The following is a 16,859-nucleotide window of genomic DNA, read 5'->3' as shown; positions in this document are numbered from 1 at the left end:
CAGGGCACTCTAAGGCATGCATAACATAGTGGTATTATGGTTCCATGTGTTAATATCCCCGCATAAATATTGCATATAAAAATATTACCTGATACCGGTATTATTGGGAGTGGTTGATCGGAAGCCGCTTACCGAGGCAAGTGGGAGTTCCATGAAACCGTAAATTGTAAAAGTTTGGAAAAGAGTTTATGAGCAGAGGTGCCGTTCACACTCCGACAGGCTCAGGCAGGGGCCATTTGTGTGGGCCTTTGCTGGGGGCCGGCTTTCCTCGCCTGTCAGCTTTCAATTGGCCTGAAGAATAGCGGGGCAACCAATCATGAGCTTCATTTACACCAAAACACCATGGCAACTCGTGCAGCCCTCGGAGGCATTTCGGTGCCTAGGATGAGGGCGGCCATTATGAAGAGATGCAAAAACACAAGTGCAATGCCGCAGAGTGCGCACACACGTGTATGCCCTAATAAAGAGGCATCCAGTTCTTGGAATGCAGGCAGGTACTGCAATCACACAAGTCTGCCGTAGTGTGGAAAATGCACATGATGAAAACGAGAAAGTGCACACAAGCCCAGAGGAGGGCTTACCTCTTCATGGGAGCTGCTGGATGGCACCAGGGAAAGATGGTAGAGGCGTACATGAGGAGCTGCAGGCAGCCTTCATAGCCATGGCCGCGTGATACAGGAAGGGTACACTATTATTATGCTCTTTCATAATGCCCCCATGAAAACGTGGAAGATAGAAATAACACCAGTAAGGGGTCTAGCCTGCTTTTCATAAAATCAAAGAGCATTTGGGGAATAGAAAAATGACAGCAGATCAAATATGCAGGTGATAAAAGGTGTGTATTCTTGAATCATTATGTACATAGTGCACACTGGGCAATGTGCAAATTGCAGTTATCGCAACACCTAAAAATGTTTGTTTCATTGGACAACATATACATATTCGGACAGTTTAAATGTTTAGATGTAATGCTATAACAAGTGGGCACCCCGAGGGGACTATGGAGGTACTCCTAACATAAAAGGTATGGAAACATCTCCAAGAAGGAACAATCACAAACCATCAAAAAGAGATAAAAAAGATGCTATTGCATAATGCATTATCCCCAAGGAGTTTCATGTTCAAGAGAAAGGGCCTCATTACTAGTTTGGTGATATTCTGATGATAAAACTGCCAGAACACCGCCAAATGGAATGTATTTATTTAATTTATTTTTTACATTTGTAAAGTGCCCAAACCCTGAGGCACCAGGGCGCTGTTGCGAGACCAGTTGCATGATGCAATCTTAGCAAATGAAATAGTACATTTCACATTAAAGGATAGAACAGCATTAATAGCAGATTAAGGACAGCAACAGTTATTCAGAGGCCAGAAGGCCAATGTGGGTGCTTATCAGTTAGGTGAAAAGCAATGTTGTTAGAGCTTTGCGGAATGTCCAGTAGCAGCTCTCCGCTCTTAGTTCAGTAGGGAGAGAGTTCCAGTGTTTGACTGCTATCGTTGGGAATCTCGCCCCTCCTCCTTTCGCTCTTTTGGTTTTAGGTAGGGTGAGGCGGTGGACATAGGTGGACCTTACCAGTCTATTGGATTTGGCTTGTTCGATTTTCTGGGCTAGGTATTGCGGTGCTGAGTTGCTCAGACATTTGTGAGCCATCGTTAGTGTTTTGAAAATGATCCTTTCTTTAATGGTGAGCCTTTTCTTCTGGTGGCTGCTATATGGTCTCACTTTGTGATGTTTATTGCTGCTCGAAGGGCATTGTTTTAGATTATTTGAAATGTATTAACGTTCTTTTTTGAAGTTCCTCCAAAGAGAGCATTACAATAGTCCAGTTTTGCTCCTGTTGTTGCTCTGGCGATGGTTAAGCAGCTCTGTGGGGTTAAGAATTATCTTGCTGTGTTGATAAGTTTGGCTCTGCAAGCTGCTGAGAAGGTGATCGTATTAACTTGTTTGCTGAGGAAGGGCGTGGAGTCTATCTAAACCCCCAGTGTTTTCACCCCGGCTGATACGGGGATCTGGTGTTCCTCTATGGTGAAGTTGGTGTATTGGGGACCGAGTTTCTGCAGCATTGCAGGTGGGCCTGCCAGTAGGATCTCGGTCTTGTCATCGTTTAGACATAGGTAGTTAGCTGCCATCCATGATTGTATCATGGAATACACTTTGTTAAGCAAGTGTGTGTCTTCTTCGTAGCAGCCTGACAAGGGGAGGAGGATTTCGGTGTCATCGGCATAGTTGTTGTACGATATGCTGATTTCATCCAGGATGTCAAAAAGAGTTTTTGTGAATATGTTGTAGAGGGAAGGGGAGATACAGCAACCTTGGGGGATGCCGCAGGGGATAGGGATGAGGGGACGCTCGCATTGTCTGAGAAGACTTGCATGGTCCTGTCTTCCATGAAGGAGGCTATCCAAGATGTGGCATCAGGGGAGAAATGGACTGAGGTGATGAGGTGGTGACATAGAGTGAGGTGGTTTACAAGGTCGAATGCAGGAGAAGGATGGCTGGTTTGCCCTTGTCTCTGAAGGAATTGAGTTGGATTGTAAGGTCTAATAGTGCTGTTTCAGTGCCATGGCTAGGACGAAAGCCTGATTTCCGGATTGCTGCATAACTAGGATGTGGTTAGATTTGAGATGGATTGGATCTGGTTGTATGCTGTTCTAAGATCTACAGGAGGAAAGGGGCTGTCGTTATGGGCCGGTAGTTATTTGGCGCTGCACGGTCCAATGACGGTTTCTTAAGTAGTGGGCGGACCCAGGATTCCTTGAGGCTCACTGGAACCATATTTTTGGTGAAGGAAGTATTAATACATTTGGTGATGAATGACACTGGGTGCTCTGAGCAGTCTTTGATTGTAGCTGCTGGGCAGATGTCTCCCTTACAGTTGGAGGTTTTAAGGTTATTTAGGATGTTGGCTGTTTCTGTTACTGCCACTTGGTCTGGCGGAATTACTGCTGATTTTTCAGATTCTTTGGCGGCAAGGGAGCGTAATTACCTCCAGCAAAATTTTGCTGGAGTTTTTTGCTCTGCCTCAGCATCAATGTTATAGTATGGCAGTGCAGTAATCATTATCGCTGTTTTTTCCTGCACTGCCGTACTTGTAATGTGGCCAGGGTTAGCAAAAAGAAAACATATTTGCACACACGGAAACTACCACACATTTCTTATGGACACAGAAATTTGAAGCACAAGTATGAATGAAGATAACACCATTGCTTCAAAACATCACAAACGTACAAAAAACATATATTTTAAAGTCTTCGTATGCCTGTGGCTGGACGGAGAGGAGCAAGGAAGTGGAGGCATCATTAGTTAGCACATTGTAAACTCAACAAAACAAGCATTATCGAAAGCCCAAAACTTGTTGGTGTTTCTGGCACCTAATACGAATGATTTGACTGATAGTTCCAGTTGAATTACTGGTTGATCCAACTAGGCTCCAAACAATATAGCCTCTCCTGTTGTCAACCTTTGGTAGCAGTAAACCCTTTTTTGTTTGTATTTTTGCATCTGCCCAGCTATGCTACCTGTCCACTAGTGCAACCGAACCCCTTTTGCTTTTGTTCGGAGCTAGCTACACATGTTATTGGGGTGAGGCCAAAAACCTAGGACAGCAAGAACTAAATAACATTTGGCAACAGCAAGAGAGGAATGGGTGGATAGAAAACTAATTACAATTGGATTTCTTTCTCTCCCAAAACATTTTTGCGAATTGTCCTTTAATTAGTAAAACACTACGGGCCTCATCACGAGTTGGGCGGTATTCCGGCGGTATTCCCGCCGGGATACGGCCCACGCTAATAGCGCTACTGCCAACGGGTCCGGCGCTATTATCGCCTGATCACGGGTTTGGCGGAACAGGAATTCCCCATTCCCCATTGGGCCCAATGGGGAATTTTCGGCATGACTACGGTCGCGGTATTACTGTGCAGTGATTGCGCCGAAAATCAGCAAATTCGCAGCAGATTTACCCCCAGCATACAGCTGGGGGTAAATCCTGCCAAACTTGTGATTTGGCAGAACCTTAATTGCAGCGGTAATAGCATTCCCGCTGCATTTAATGGCTACCGCCAAACTCATGATGACCCCGTATGAACTGGATTTGAACCAAATTAAAGGTTTGAGACGGTTGTAACGTGGAAAGTGGAGACTGTGAAAAAAAAGAAAAAAAATCAGTTGTTGCATTCAAGTCCAACTTCCATCGGGAGATAATAAGTATTCTAGCTGTGTCTCAGGGTAATGATAGCTGTGCAAATGCTCAGATATCCTAAAAGAATTATATACGTAGTATGTAAATGTGGATTAACTCAGACAAAATGTACTTTATCATGATGGGCAGAGCTAGAAATACCACTCCAGGCATACATATTCTCATTTCAAGGGATACATCACTGTCTGAAAAAGATCATTCATAAATGATAAAAGGGGGACATTTTGAGACGTAACAAACTTCAGAACCATCAGGACAAAGAGATTGCAAAAGACATAATGCATGTTAAAATGCATGTATGATTGGATAGAGATAAGACCTGATTTAAAGCATTTATCTCAGATAAAATTAATGAGTCACTTTAATGGCCATTAAAGCACAGACCCATCTTTCTGTGAGAAGAGGAATGAAACACCTTACTCTCAATACAATCAACCTCTCAGTGCCGCAGGGCTAGTGCCAAATAAAGGTAGGGGACCTTGGCCTCATTACAAATTTGGTGGTATTCCAGTGGTAAATCCCTCCGACTATTGCCAAACGGATTAACCGTTACCACCACTGGGGCCGGCGGATTTACTGCTGGATTACAAGTGGTAATAGGTAGAATCCATAGGACTCCATGGGGATGTCGGCAGAATGACCACCAGTGGTCATTCTGCCGATTTAGCCAATTTTTTCCCAGTATGGCATTTTCCTATAACATTTTGCTGGAGGAAAATCCTTCACCTCACCTCCAAACCCACAGTATGGCGGTGTAGTCATGCGGCGGTACTGGAATTTCTGCCACGTTACTGACGTTTTCTGCAGCACACAAATTCTCAAGCCCCTGGCCAGCATATGTGATTTGCTATGTTTTGCAGATTTGCCATTCATGAATGCTTGTGCCGAACAGGTGAAGGTTTTCCACCAAAGGCTTGGTTCCTTGTTAGGCTTTTAGCCCACACTAGACAGCATTAGACACTGTCACCTATGTTCATTATATTTTGTTGTGTGTCCATTTTTTTCTTTCTGACGTATTGTATGATTTTTTTTTTGTTTTTGTTTTGATGTTCTTTCTTTGTAACCGGATATATGCATTTTACTTTTTGTACTATACTACATTCATTGAACATGTTATTTTCTTGTAATAAGCAATTTACATTGCCTTCGACTGTTTGTATTGCATGCATAGGACCCCTTTTTCATACTTGTACTGACGGCCCCATTGTCTATTTCTAAGCCCACTGCTGCGAAGGGCACTGCTGTCTACCACAGTGAGCTGCCCCGGCCACAGAGAGTGTTTTGGGAGTTGGCCCCGCCCCCTGCAGTGGAACGGAAGGAAGTTGCACCATATAAACTGAGGAGGCTCACCCTTGCAGCGTAAGCCCGCTGCTGCAAAGGTCGCTTCTGTCAACCGCTGTGAGCTGTGCCAGCCCCAGAGAGTGTTTTGTGCCCCGCCCCTTCAGTGGAACGGAAGGAAGTTGCAGCCATATAAACTGAGGAGGTTCACCCTTGTAGCCTAAGCACCCTGCAGCGAAGGGCGCTGCTCTCTACCGCTGTGAGCTGCCCCCGCTCCGCACAGTGTTTCAGGACTTGGCGCCTCCCCCGCAGAGGTACGGAAGGAAGTTGCGGCCATAACAGAAGGACGTTGCCGGCACATAAACTGAGGAAGCTCACCCTTGCTGCATTAGCCTGCTGCCGTGAAGGGTGCTGCTATCTACCACTCTCTGGAGGCTGGCTACAAAGCGAGGCTGTCGAGGGTCTATTCACTAGCAGAAGCTGTGGTGCCGACGGTGCCGGTACCACTACCAAGTCGTGGGCCTCATTACGAGTTTAGAGGTAGCCATGGCGCTAATAGCTCCATGCCTGCCTCCCAATTCGTATCCGGGTAGTCGGAATGGGGACTTACTGGGTCATTCCAACCTTGGAGGACCCGGTAAGTCCCCATTCTGAAAACTATTCCCCATTCCCATTCGAGCCCTCATAGGGCTCAATGGGAATGGGGAAGGAGCTAATAACGGACCCGCAAATAGCGTGCCTGTTATTAGCTCGCTGGTCCCTTAGTGGGACCCGCTAAGGGACCTCGGAATGCGGCGGTAGGGGGTTAACGGCACCGGCATCCTTAGCAGTGCCCTTAACCCCCTACCGCCGTACTCGTAATGAGGCCCATTGTAGTAAATGGACCGGCGACACCATCTATCATCTTATCTGTTACCCCTTGTTATGCGTTGTGTCACGTACGGGTCAGTGGTCGCCACATCCACTGCCTGAATAATTAGCAGAGCTGCCCACTACTTACTCTTTCATCTTTTAACCAGCGCACTGAGCATACAAGGATTATATCGAGGACACGTGGATAATACTTGTGTATCCTTTATGTACAACTATAAGGCATCCCTGTTCATGGCGAGAAGAATGTCTTTTTAATAGATTTCTTAAGACTTGTTACCGTTGTTATCAATTTGTTTATATTATTGCATATTTGCACAAACAGTTTTTACTGTTCAACTTACAGAAACGATCTCATTTGCATACTTTGCACACTTAGTAGAACGAGCTTGCTGCTACTGGTGTTATATTTGGCGTTGTTTAGTGATGGTGTGTCACGACTCGCTCCCTTCGCTCCCGTTCCCGCCACTTGGGGGCATGTTTTGGGGCTTATTCCTTGCTGGACATTTCCTCCGAACCTAATGCCACAGTGCTGTAATGAATTGGGAGCGCAAAATCCCTATTTTCCAAACTACTTCCCTTCCGGATCCATTCCAGGTCTTTGGCAGCCAGCATGCTTCTTTAACCAAATGACTGTGTTTCCCAGAATGCCTGGCCTCCTGCTCCACCTCCACCCTTGCAGGACTAGGTTGGGTGGAGGATAAGCAACACTTGTGGCTGCAGGTGCAGCAGTCAGCACACCTGAGGCGTGTGCTCGTTTAGCAGCTTTAAAAGCCACAGTCTCACTTCAGTCCAGCGCTGGTCATCGTTTGCAGTGTTCCTGTTTTTGACTAGTCCCGTGTTCACTGTTCCTTGCCCTTTTACCTAGGTCCTGGTTCCTGTTTTCTTGTTCCCTCCGCCCTGAATCTCTGATTCATGCTCTAATTGATTTCTGCTCCCTTGTTTCCCTTTTTTCCTTCCTCTGTTTACAGGCAGCATTTCTCAGTGCTTCCCCTTTTCAAATGCAGCCCAGTTGGTATTTCTTTGACTCTGTCCTTTGCTGCTGTTTACCCGTATGCCTTAGCCTTCCTCTTTAGCTTCCTGTCTTTTCCTTGGAAGGATAGGGAGAAGTTTGCATTGGTTATTTAGCTTTTTCCCTGCTCCTGATCCTTACTTCTTTTGGGATCCATTCCAGGTTTTCCTTAGCACTTCTGCATTTATTTTCCCATTTGATTTTAGGTGTGGTGTGCGGTTGTTAGCTAGCTCCTGTGTGAATGCTTATGTTTTCCTCACTATTTGTTATCACTATTTCAACTTAGGTATTTAGAGTTCAGCAGCGGATCACTCTCGGCTGCCTTCCAGCCTTCACCCTTGCCCTGTCGGGCTCCCCACATAACAGCGGATCACGCTCTGCTGCATTCCAGCCTCCGCCCTTGTCCTCTTGGGCCCCCTGTTCTACAGTCTACCTCTCCCTGGCAACCTACAGCCCGTGCACTCTGGACCTTCCTACTTCTCCCATTGCTGTTCTAGCCTCTCGGGGTCCCAGTTCATCAACAGGATTCATGGGCTAGCTGACGTTCAAGAGGTTTATTCTCGTCCTTGTGAGTACAGTTCTTTAGTTCCCTTATTTGATACCATCAGAGTGTTAGTTCACAGATCCTGTCATTGCTTGCCCTCTACGTGGGTTTAGCGCTGTCAGTACCTGTAACAGCAATTGGGGGTAAGGCGCTTGCCGACTTTCCTCGCGGTCAGGTGCTTACCCCACATCCCTTTTCACATATTGGGTTTAATATCACACTCTGTTTGCACTCCTGGCTTCTAGCATACATGAGTCGTTGTTCCTATGTGCACATTTCCCTTGCCATATTCGCTGCCTTAGTATTCGCAGGACTAATCCTGACAGAGTGTCTTAACATGTCATCATTAATAATGTGGAAGAGGAAAGCTTTAAATCCAATCTCCCCAGCTGATGAACATAGACATTTTTTTAAATTGCTTAAGCCTATCAATGATGTTAATGTCCTCATAACCGAAATTAAGGACCTTTTGGGAGACATTGAAGCTATTGATGCCAGGGAGGATGTCGAAGTGGCACTTGCTGGGGGATACTTGAACACCAATTGCACTGTAAACTCCTCCGCCTTGCATTTGTCAGCCATATCAACAGACCCCCTTGATCCCCGGGCGTACTGTAGCAACTGCTCCAACAAACTGTCATTGTGCTGCCAGGGCAAAGAAAGGAGCATATCCACTGGATGCTTTGAGAGTAGACAATCCCTCTGCTCAAAGCAACGGTAAAAATGATGTCATTCCAATCTCTGGCTCGGACCTCTGCCCATGCCACCACCTCTCTGTATCCCAGCACCCCCCCTGAGGTGTTGGCTGAGCTGTGTGAAGGTTGGTCTGATGCATGGCCCCCCAACTAATGGGGTTGGGGTTTGCGGATGGCTGTGGTTTATCCCCTACCCGCCCTGCGCTTAAGGAAACACCTTTGGAATCGACTAATGCTGCTGGCATAGTGCAGGTGCTAAGTGGATCCAATGATTTTGTTGTTGATGACCCCAAACACTGTCTGAACCCGCCAACAGACTGCCAGGAACAGTTATTTGTTGATGTTGGGGCTTTGGGCAGTGCGACGCAGCTATTACTCCCGCCTACACAAGTTGTTAGTGGGCAGTCATCATGTTCCCTGGAATAGTCTCTTCCAATACGGTGGGACAGCCCACTTTGAATATATGCATTAAATCATTTGTGCATGCCATCCGTATATCAAATCCGTTTGAAGTACTGAGTGATGTAGTATTGACACAGGATGAGGACACTGAGTGGGAGTGGGCGGGTAAGAAATGGGGAAGCAAGGGAGGTGTGATGGCTACTTGTTCAATTGAGTTGCAGTCCAACCTCGGTGAGCTTAAGCTTTTGAGTACATCTAGTAGTAATAAGATTAGAAGCAATGATTGTGCCTGTAGTGCCTGGCAACCTTGCAAAATAATGGCCGCTTTGAGCAGTATTACCAAGGAAGTCCTCAATTTGAATAGAGAAGTAGTAAAATTGGTTAAGGCTTCCGAGGTTGAGATGGTACAGCGATTGAAACACAGTCCAGCACTGGCTACTATAGCCCGATCAGTAACCTAACGTAAAAACCCTCCCTGACCAAGGTTAACGAGTTGTCTGATGCCTCTATTACACAGTTTGTCACATCCAGGGTAACAACAGTGGAGGAGAGACCTTGTTTAGAGAGGCTAGCTAGGAGCCAAGGTCCTGGTTGGCCAACTGGCTAGGCAGTTAGCTTTATTAACAAAGGTTGAGATGATAGGGTTTTACTACCTACCCAAGCCATTCAGACCGATATTGTCTATATTAACAGCCGCATAACCCGTAACTAAAACAGTCCCAGGGAGGTCCCCAGGCACAAGCCCTGTGTGCACAAGAGTATTTATACCCGAGCAGCCCCATGGAGGCGCCCACTGTGGGGCAGTGGAAAGGATGTGTACATGCATGATGTCCCAAGGCTGGGTGTTAGATGTTTTGAAAATCAAACATCTTTGGTGAATAAAACCATCCACTGGTTGCACCATGTTAGAGGCTGCAAGTCTGTGATGCAGGAGCATATTCTTCATTGTGTGAGAGGCAGGATACCTCTGGGAGATCAGGATTTTATACAGATCACTTTTGCAAACCCAAGTTTAGTTGAGTGGCTTTTGTCAATGGAGTCACGATCATACCCCCAGAACGTACCTGTATCTCCCTCCGACCTGGCGCACCTGTGTTTAATTGTAACACAATGAGTTTAACTAATGGGTTGAGCAAGCTGCCTGGGACACCAAATGGGTTGGGGGATGGTTTAGATGGGGTGGATTGACTGACCAGGGCAAAGATCACAAATCTATTCCCCCTGCAGCCCAGGAACCATCAATGATCGTAGGGTGTCATCACAATGAAGATTTGAAGGTGTTGATGTGGAATGTGGCAGGGATTACCTGGGTTAATAGACTGTTGTTGGACTGGGTTAGATTCATCCATCAATTTGACCTAGTCTGTCTCCAGGAAACATAGGCAGTGTACTCCGTCGCACTCCAGGGTTTCAATTCATTTTGTAGAAGTGCAATTAAGGGTCCCAGAGGTAGACCCACGGGAGGGCTGGCAATTTTGATTAATCCAGCCAAGGACCTTATAGTTAAAGTGATTCCATCTGCTTCCATCAACCTTTTATGCCTTGAGGTAACCACCACAATGGTGGTGCATATGTGGATTTTCAATATCTATAATAGAGTGGACAGGAGTGCTCCACTAGAAAGTCTTAAGGCAATGTGTCATTTAATTAAGCGATTTGAGAGTTCCAACAAATATACCCCCTTAACTATGGCGATGGGGGACTTTAATTTACAATGTGAACCTCTGGAAGTGCTACACGGTCTGTGGGATGATCAGGACGCGGCATATGGGATGCTAAGTGTCACGGTCAGCTAGACTGATCATGATCCACCCTGGGGTCATTGAGGTTGCCAGGCTAGTGTATGAGGCAGGTTTGCATGCCTGTAACGGGACGATCCCACCGGAAAAGCCCGCAGAAAATATCTACTTTGGGCAGCAGGGTAGTTCCAAAATCGACTACGTTTTGGCTAATTTGGCCAACTGGGACTTGGTAACTAGATGTATTTTAGGCCTTTTTAGGTTGTGCTGGTAAAATATGTAATTTTATTGATGTGTTTCTGGTTTTAAATTCGTTTTATTTTATATTGTGATGTAATGTTGCTTTTATGGTTCTTAATGCCGTATAAAGTTATGTTTGAACATATTTGGGACGATTCTTGGGGCAAAACATTTAATTGAAGTAACTTGAGTTTGCTCCATGAATATTTTAGATTAACGCCAGTTGTTTATTGTATTTATTTCAAAAAGCACAACGCTGTTGGATCATACATACAATGCAATAAAAACCACAAGGGAAATGGCAGAAAAAAAGTGATTTAAAAAATCAAAATAAAACCAAATCAGCAATTGAAAGTCCAAGGACAAAAGACAAAGGTTAAAAGAGAGAGGGACTTTATATAACTCCAACAGGATGCTAGAAAATATATTCTAAAGACGTTTACTACATTTGTCATCTGGAAGCACAAAAAAGCCACATGAAGAGGCTTTTTGTGTTATACCACTGGGTCGAGCCAGGGCAGTCTTTCCCCCATATGATAGACACAACTTCGGCTAGAGGTGCCATGTACACCAAGAACCCTGGCTGACCAGACTCTAAGCTAGAATAACAGAAGACTAAGCAACCTCACTGCAAATGTAACTAACCCCCAGCTCCTCGTGAACATGCACATAACAGGTGTCTGTTTGCACAGTCACAACTGAATTCAAAAAGGCATTCTGAGGGGGCCCTTTGGTATGACCCCAGAGCTCTCCACCATACTTGGCATGAGTACATAATTTTGCACGGTACGCTTCCAATGGTGGAGAGACCATATAACCCCCAAAGCTACAGTTCAACCTAATGATACCCCCTGCGACTTGTTTAAGGAGTGTGATTTTTCTAACCTGAAGGGAGAACTTGTTGCTGCATATGCTTGTTGTTTACATGAACAGTGCTGCTAACAGACTCATATGATTCTTTTGACATAGGTGGTAATGGGCTACCAAGACAGCACTTTGGGATAACTCCCAGTATTAAGTCTTCATGAAAGGTGCAGCATTTCTGCCAGCACCTCATGGCACAGCATATAGTTCTGGTGACCCAATCCATTTTGGTTAGTTGTCTGTAAAAGCTTTCTCTGTGAAGAAATGTTTACTGACCTTTCTTCTTGAAGCAATGTAGTTTCTTAATTCCTCCTGCAAGGGACAATGGAAGATCTCCTCACGCTGTTGAAGGCACAATAAGAATGCCCTTTGACACAATCCATTACATAGCACCCAGTTGGACCAAAAATGTAGAGGAGCTAAGCACGGCAAGCTTAACGTTTGTGGAACACAATAAAGAAATACCTTCAGATAAGAAATGCAGCATCTAAGATAAAGTCCCCTGCCTGAACTTATTGGTGGCTGGTGGGGACCCCAGAGCGCTGGGTGTCACCACACACCAGGAAGGTGCTGGGCCCAAGATTAGCAAAGGAAGAATCCCCAGGATACCCCCACCATGCACGTGTCAGAGGCAGAGGCTTATCACTGCCTTTGACATCCCTGTCCTATTAGGGAATCAGTGAGCTCCCATCTAGGAAGTGCAGATCCCTTATGTAAAACCACAGGGGAAGAAGCAGAATCTGACCTAAGACAGAAAACCTGAGCAGTGAACCAGTCCCCTCCTACGGGTTAAACACATACAAAGAATACCTGGTAAGCATAGCAACACAGTTTTGAATCCTGGTCTCACGCTTAGAAACGGGTCTCCGGTAGACAGCATTATAGAAGAACAATTATAGAATTATAATATGAGACCTGAGGGTTGGGGTATGGCAATCAGAGTGAGGTCTTCCCTGAGGGCTGCGCTGCGGTATGTCAACCAGAGCGAGGACCTCCATTGGGAAGGGATTACCAATACCCAAATCTCAAATCAGAACTCTACTCTATTCCCAGGGGCTGGGCCCATCAACCAGTCTCCAAACCAGTTTCATAGGAGGGGACAGCTAGGTTCCCTTAGGCCAAAGACAGAGTGCAAGGCATCATGAAGGCTCTATAAAGGATAGGCCTTTGGCAGAAAGATTTGCGAGTCCAAAGAAGGAACTCATTTGGGTAAAGCTGGCAAAGAAGAGAGAACGAGAGGGAGAGAGAGAGAGAGAAAGAAAAGGGAGAGAAGGATATTAGAAGAGAGAAATTGCTAAATTAGTTCTGGTTATGATGTTTAAGGAGGTGGTGAAAGCAGTTATGGAGGAGGAAGTGGGAGAATCTAAAGAGAAGATAGTGAGAGTGACCCATGGTGAAAATGGTGAACAAGCCATCCCCAAATATAGAGCTGCCTGAGGGGGAGGTCCTAAAGAGAAATTGGTGAACAGTGAGGAGATGAGTAGACAGAAGGGGTCAAGAGAGGAGAGGTGAGGTTTAGAGTAATCATTTGTAGGAGAAATGAGGAGGAGGAAAAGAAGATCGAGGGGTGAATAGAAGAGCAGGAGGAGGGAGAGGAGAGATTAGGGTAAGCCTGGGACAGTTGCAGGAACTTGCAAGAGGCAAAGCACTGAGGGGGTGCAGGAGAGGCCTGCGAATGTAGACAGAGAGAATGAAAAAATTAGAGAAGGTCCCGTTGGTAGAAACCTGTGCCAGAATGTTGAGGGGGAGGGAGTGATTGTATTAGAGAGCCATAGAATCAGGGCATAAGGAAAGGGAGATGGTGATAGGCCTAGATGGAACCCAGTAATACCTTAGTGTGGCTTCATATTCAAAAAGCTACGAACAAGCACCAGAGAATTTACATACAGATTGAAATGGCAAGATTGTGGTAGGCATTATTTTCTTTGAAATTATTTATGCTTTATTTGAAGCACTGAACATCCACTGCAAAATTTGATTTTGTTTCTTGAAGCCGCTGGTAAGGACCAGGATCCGGCCCTAACAAGAACTGAAAGAACTTTTTACTTTGAACCTTTTGAACTTCCGGAGAGATCCTTACACCTACTTTAGTGCACAGGTAATCTGAGCATGTGTGAGTTACTTTTATGTGGCACTCTTGGCACAAAAGGAGTTGCTTTGATTGGTCCTTATTAAACTTCTTAGAAAGCGGTGTTGGGGAACATATGTGATTATGTCATCTTTTTGTGCTTCATGACACATCTGAGGAATGGGTCAGAGATGGAACAACTTAAAATTGGAATGCGAGCAAAGATAAAAATACTGTCGACTGGGAACATTCATGAGGGAGGATCTACGCTAGGTTTGGACTTTTATGTGCATGAACCCAGCAGGATTGATTTTAATGCAGAACTCCTCTCTGCATCCTTCTCTGGTTCTATTCCCTCAGAGGATTATGTGCAAGCAGTATGGAGGAAAGGAGACTATGGACTAGGAGTACAGTAATCACTACAGGGAGAAACTTCTTTTTTTTTGTTAAATACAACTTCTGACTGCATCGAGATACAGACAGAGCTGGAAAGAGGCAAAAAGGCAGTCATGTCATTGAACATTCAGATTCAAGTAAATGCTTAGATAATTGGAAAACAGCATTTCTGCTCTGCATTGGTGGCTATGTTGCACTTCGGCCTCATGGAAAGAAGTGCAAGATTATGCTGAGTTGTTTGGTGTACTGTGCTTTATTGTAGTGATAATAAGGTAAAGTAAATGAATGATAGATCCAGTAGCATTGGTGAGTTCACTTTGCACCAGGGTGGGTGCAAGAATCTCAAAGCAGGACATTTAGGCGCAGGCCTTTCATTGCCGGCCGTTTGCCTGCTGCACGTTAGACTCAGGTCCACCTTCGACATGCCCTGTTGGCCTTGGCCATCAGGATACAGGGACCTAACACCTCTCCGCGCTCTATCTTGATTATACTGCCATCCAAAACACGTATAAATTAAATGTCTTGTATGACACAATATTCAAGAAATGCAAGGCCCACTCAGCAAGTGAAGCTCCGACCTGTCACCTTCACTTGCTGAACAGGCTGTGCATTCCTTTAATAGACTGCATTTATTAGTGTTTAGGTGACAGTTTATTCACTATACAGCGCTAAGGGGTGATAGGTCCCTGCGCTCTGCATGCCGCAGCCAACAGACCAGGCCGAAGCGGGACCTGCACCAAACCCACTGCTACATGATGAATGCCATTTTGGTACCCTTATGGGTCAGATTTGAGGATTTCAGAGGCCAAAATGACTCCCACAATTGCCCAACTGCTAGAGTTGTGTTAGAAGTCTACATAGCATTGCCTTATTGTACCAGCAAACTTGCTTGGGACATATTTAACCCCCTTTGCTTTGTGTTCATTCTGAAAAGAGCAATAAGATGCATTATTTGGGCATTTTCAAGCTCTGAGCTTTTCTTCACAGATCTACAATTCTGAGCTGGAGACCGAATTTGACAACTTTGAAGACTGGCTGTTTATATTTAATCTTCAGCGTGGGAAAGCAAATGAGGAGGAAGATGGCAATGACGAGGACAACTTCATGGGAAAATACAAGGTACTTTCTTTTCAAGCCCACACCTAACCCTCTCTGACCGGATTTACCAGGTTAGATCAGACCTTCTCTCCAAGACCTAGATTTCACAGATTTCTTTTTTTGTGGTAATTTAGATACATAGCCGAAATCATGTGTAAATGTTTAGCTTTTGTATGTGCGAATTAATTTGTTAACACTCTGACAAATTTCCTTTTCTTCCAAAATCCCACATTATGTATAATTTCTGTTTGAGATATTAGTTGCAGTGTCACATGTGGGCTGCCCACTAAGGATCCAATTTCCATCTGTTCTATGTCTCTATATATAGGGGAACTGAACTTCTGATATTAAATGCAGTTTTCTCCTATACTGACTCCACAGCATGCTGTGTAACTCTTGCCAGCATCTGTTGGATGATGTTATAAGATATAAAGAACAAAAGAATGCAACCCTGGATTAATTGAGCCACACTGCCTTGAACCTTTCTTAGGATAGATGATATTGCAAATTCAACTGAAATAATAAAGCTAAGAAACTCCTGTAACAACGCACCATGTTTAACTATCCCATGTGTCCCATTTTTTAATGGCGCTGATTGACCATTCAGGGTCAAAACTGTTTGGTTTACAAATTGCAAAAGCTCACTCTCCTCATCCTAATTTTATCTAATATTTGTTGGAGCATCTTCAAATCCTGGCCTAATTCAATGGTCTTATTCTCCACTGTTCCTACAGAAATCACATCTCGTGCCAAAACAGTAGTCCAAACGGTCACATCAATTATGTTAAATACTATGGCCTCCATCCAAAAGCCTGCCTAAATTATAATTATCTTCAGAACTTGGGAAATTATCTCCACGACTTCCTTCTGTGCTCATTGTATTTCATTTCATACCACTGCTTGACTTTGACTGATTTAATCTCTCTGATATTAAAATGCCTGTACAACACAAAGGCAGGGTCCAGACTAGTATATAGGTTCTGCTACGTTTACTGCAAGTTACTGATTACATATCCAGTTGCATCCTGGGTTACAATAGCTGACTCTGCATTTGACCGGTACATACTGCATCGCATTCATCATGAACCAAATTAACTTTCTTGTGCTGAAGGAGGTGCTTGACTACGCAGGCCTTTTCTTCTTCCCTCAAAGGATAAAATGCTGTCACACACCCGCATCTAGCTGTCTTCCCCCCTCGCTTCAAACAATCAAAAAAGAACCTGTGAACAAAGTTATTGAAATGTACATGCACACTTCTCCCAAATAGTTTGCAGAAACATCCTTGGTAATATCAGACATTTTAATCATAATAAAAACAAATAATTCATGAAATTTATAAAATTTGCCATGTGCTTCAAATATAATTGCATGCACATTCGTATTAATAGACCTCCAGGCCAACATATTACTCGACATACAAAACAAACAGAATTCACCAAATTTACAATACA

General features: G+C 44.6%; 1 protein-coding gene across 1 annotated transcript in view; it reads left to right on the top strand.

The window, feature by feature from the left end:
• Positions 1 to 16,859, top strand: part of LOC138581135 (fer-1-like protein 4) — a 1,598,034-nt gene that overhangs the window by 1,159,977 nt on the left and 421,198 nt on the right. The window contains exon 34 of the mRNA XM_069652231.1: positions 15,298 to 15,429. Within this exon, the coding sequence (XP_069508332.1) occupies positions 15,298 to 15,429 (132 nt within the window). The remainder of the gene's footprint in view (positions 1 to 15,297; positions 15,430 to 16,859) is intronic.

Source organism: Ambystoma mexicanum, chromosome 3p (assembly GCF_040938575.1).
Source record: "Ambystoma mexicanum isolate Mex_15411 chromosome 3p, UKY_AmexF1_1, whole genome shotgun sequence".
Classification (NCBI taxonomy): domain Eukaryota; kingdom Metazoa; phylum Chordata; class Amphibia; order Caudata; family Ambystomatidae; genus Ambystoma; species Ambystoma mexicanum.
Note: the sequence above shows the minus strand (reverse complement) of the source record. Positions and strands in the feature narration are given on the sequence as shown.